This window comes from Rhincodon typus, chromosome 10 (assembly GCF_021869965.1).
Source record: "Rhincodon typus isolate 14 chromosome 10, sRhiTyp1.1, whole genome shotgun sequence".
Taxonomy (NCBI): domain Eukaryota; kingdom Metazoa; phylum Chordata; class Chondrichthyes; order Orectolobiformes; family Rhincodontidae; genus Rhincodon; species Rhincodon typus.
In genome coordinates, this window is record NC_063341.1 from 450,782 (window position 1) to 451,205 (window position 424).

Consider the following 424-nt stretch of genomic DNA (forward strand, 5'->3'; position numbering starts at 1 on the left):
ATAACTGCGCAAGTACCCACTTTCTCGGCCTGCACAAAATTTATAGCCTGTCTGTTCTGTAGGGCCACTGTTTGCACCGCCACAAGTTCGGCAGCCAGCCGGGAAGTGGCCTGGTTTGTTTCCTCTAGAGCATAGGCGGTTTCATTGCCCAATTTCTCTCGGGCTGAGGCCATGTTAATCAGTTCCCGGGCTGCTTTCCCCGTACCGTAAATGGGGAAGGCTGTCAGGAAGAAACGCTCAGTCTCGGTTATTGCCCTCTTGCATCGTTTGATCCAGGGGTGCTGGTGTGACGTGGGGAAGTGGTTCATATGGGGGACCATAAACGCACAATAGAAGGAATCCGTCCAGCAGCGGGGAAGCCAGGCGTAGGCTTTGTAGCCACATACAAAATATGTGCCATTAAAGGGAATGTCATGGGTGATAA

At 52.1% G+C, this 424-nt stretch overlaps 1 protein-coding gene across 1 annotated transcript in view; it reads left to right on the top strand.

Moving 5' to 3' along the window:
• The first annotated feature begins 308 nt into the window (after nucleotides 1-308).
• The window catches only part of LOC125484210 (NACHT, LRR and PYD domains-containing protein 14-like), a 35,967-nt gene continuing 35,851 nt past the window's right edge, over nucleotides 309-424 (top strand). The window contains 1 exon segment of the mRNA XM_048602000.1: nucleotides 309-365. Within this exon segment, the coding sequence (XP_048457957.1) occupies nucleotides 309-365 (57 nt within the window).